This window comes from Guillardia theta, assembly GCF_000315625.1.
Source record: "Guillardia theta CCMP2712 unplaced genomic scaffold GUITHscaffold_266, whole genome shotgun sequence".
Taxonomy (NCBI): Eukaryota; class Cryptophyceae; order Pyrenomonadales; family Geminigeraceae; genus Guillardia; species Guillardia theta.
In genome coordinates, this window is record NW_005434410.1 from 31,991 (window position 1) to 34,193 (window position 2,203).

General features: G+C 60.3%; 1 protein-coding gene across 1 annotated transcript in view; it reads right to left on the reverse strand.

Annotated features, from left to right (window-relative positions):
• Positions 1 to 65: 65 nt before the first annotated feature.
• The window catches only part of GUITHDRAFT_149010 (hypothetical protein), a gene marked incomplete at both ends in the record, with an annotated part of 3,984 nt that continues 1,846 nt past the window's right edge, over positions 66 to 2,203 (reverse strand). Inside the window, 5 exons of the mRNA XM_005818809.1 lie at positions 66 to 167; positions 367 to 719; positions 848 to 1,010; positions 1,252 to 1,598; positions 1,903 to 2,083. Of these exons, the coding sequence (XP_005818866.1) occupies positions 66 to 167; positions 367 to 719; positions 848 to 1,010; positions 1,252 to 1,598; positions 1,903 to 2,083 (1,146 nt within the window). The remainder of the gene's footprint in view (positions 168 to 366; positions 720 to 847; positions 1,011 to 1,251; positions 1,599 to 1,902; positions 2,084 to 2,203) is intronic.

The following is a 2,203-nucleotide window of genomic DNA, read 5'->3' on the forward strand; positions in this document are numbered from 1 at the left end:
GGAGGGAGGGAAGGGAGGGAAGGGAGTAAGAGGAGGAGGCGACCTGAGGATTTGTTTTGGGTTTGTTACTGTGAGATGACGGCAGCGATTCTCGTCATGTGCTTCTGAAAGAGGAAGTTCACAGGTAGAGCTCGATTCTGAAGCGTGAAGTAGCTCGACCTCCCCACCTGACATCAAGTCAAGACCTCCTCCTCCTCCTCCTCCTCTCCTCTCCTCCTCTCTGGTCCTCGTCTCTGTCCTCCTCCTCCATCAATCCTAAACTAGAAGCAGCACCAGCACACCACCAACTCCTCCCCCTCCCTCACTCTACACACATCCCTCCTCCCTCCTCCTCCTCCTCCTCCTCCACTGCTCTCCATCCCTCACCAGCGACGATCGCTTCCTCTCGTTCGCCCGCAGCGGCGACGGTTGCTCGTCTCTCCAGCTCTCCGACGTGAAGCCGCTCCCACGAGCATGCGAGCCCAGGTCGAAGGAGCCGCCGGGGAGGGAGAGGTCGGGCATGCTGGAGCTCTTGTTCATCCCCACCTGCTCCTCGGAGAAGGAGGAGAGAACAGACGCTGCGGGCACTTTCTCGGGCTCCAGATGCAGCGGCAAGAACTTGGACAGGACCTTGGGGAGGAGATGAAGGAGCGGGGAGGACTGACTAGTTTCTTCCTCCTCTTTCGCTCCCAGCCCCTTCACGTGGTCCGGGTACCTGAGAAGTTCGAGCCGAGCGCCTCCTGGGGAGAGGGTGAGAGGGGAAGGGAAGGGAGGAGGAAGAAGGAGAGGGGAGGGGAGAGGAGGAAGTGCGGACAGGGAAGAGAGGAGAGAGTAGGGGAGGGGAGAGGGGAGGGGAGCAAGGGAGTACCTGGGAGATGGGAAGGGTCGAGGAGGCGAAGGAGGACGGAGAAGAGGGGAAAGTGATTGAGGACAGAGACGATAAGACGGATGGCAGTCTGGACGACGCTGACGGTGAAGTTCAGGAGGAAGAAGAAGAGGTAGTAGACGAAGGTAGTTGGGAAGAGGAAAACCTGAGGGATGGTCAGGATGCGAGAAGGGAGGAGGGCAGATGAAAGGATTGGGGTAGGAAAGAGACGAGGACGAGGAGGAAGGAGAGAGGGAGGGAGAGGAAGAGCGGGGTGGACGGGGGAAGGTCGTTGCCAGAGAGGGAGGGAAGGGAGGGAGGCAAGAGGAAGCGATTGGATGGAAGATGGGTAGGGGAGAGAGGAGGAGGGAGGGGGAGGGGGAGGGGGAGGAGGGGAGAGGAGGTACCAGCAGGGTGAAGAGCATGGTCCCAAGGAGCAGCTGGTCCAGCGAGTAGTCGCAGGCGTCTATCCTCCCCCTCAGGACGTTCTTCTTCTTCCCCCGGAAGAGCCGCCACAGCGACGATAGCACCCGCGTCTGCACGCCATGCCAGCGGGCCGAGAGCGAGTAGAACAAGTAGACGTGGAAGGTGAAGAAGGAGATCAGGTCGGAGATGAGCGAGAGCATGATTGACATGCCGAAAACTCCCGACACTGCCGTCACCAGCAGGAGCCAAGGGCGCAGACCTGAAGTCCAGCTGAACATGACTTTGTAGCACTCGACCCCAAGGATGCACAGGTTTCCGATGCAGTAGTCTGACAGCGACCAGTCAAGAGCATGCTGCTGCTGCTGCTGCTGCTGCTGCTGCTGCTGCTGCTGCTGCTGCTGCTGCTGCTGCTGCTGCTGCTGCTGCTGCTGCTGCTGCTGCTGCTGCTGCTGCTGCTGCTGCTGCTGCTGCTGCTGCTGCTGCTGCTGCTGCTGCTGCTGCTGCTGCTGCTGCTGCTGCTGCTGCTGCTGCTGCTGCTGCTGCTGCTAACTCCCTCCTCTTCATGCTCCTGCCTCTTCTCCTTCTCTCCCTCCCCCTCCTGCTGCTCCATCTCCTCACTCTGTCTCACTCACCGAGGTTGTCATTCAGCTTGAGTCCAGCTGGGACTCCCATGAGCCAACGGATCCCCTGCAGAATGACGTGGCTCTGCCACTCCGCCATGGCGGCGGTCGACTCCAGGAGCTCTCGAGCATGCGTAAGGCTGTAGTAGCAGGAGGCGAGGCCGAGGAGGAGGTCAAATCCGACCATGCACACCTGGAGAGAAGGAGGACCGAGAAAGGAGGAGCAGAGTCAGAGTCAGCGCATCGCTGCTACATGTCTTACACCGCCCGTCTACTTGCTCACAAGCCCTCCTGTCCTCCCTCCCTGTCCCCA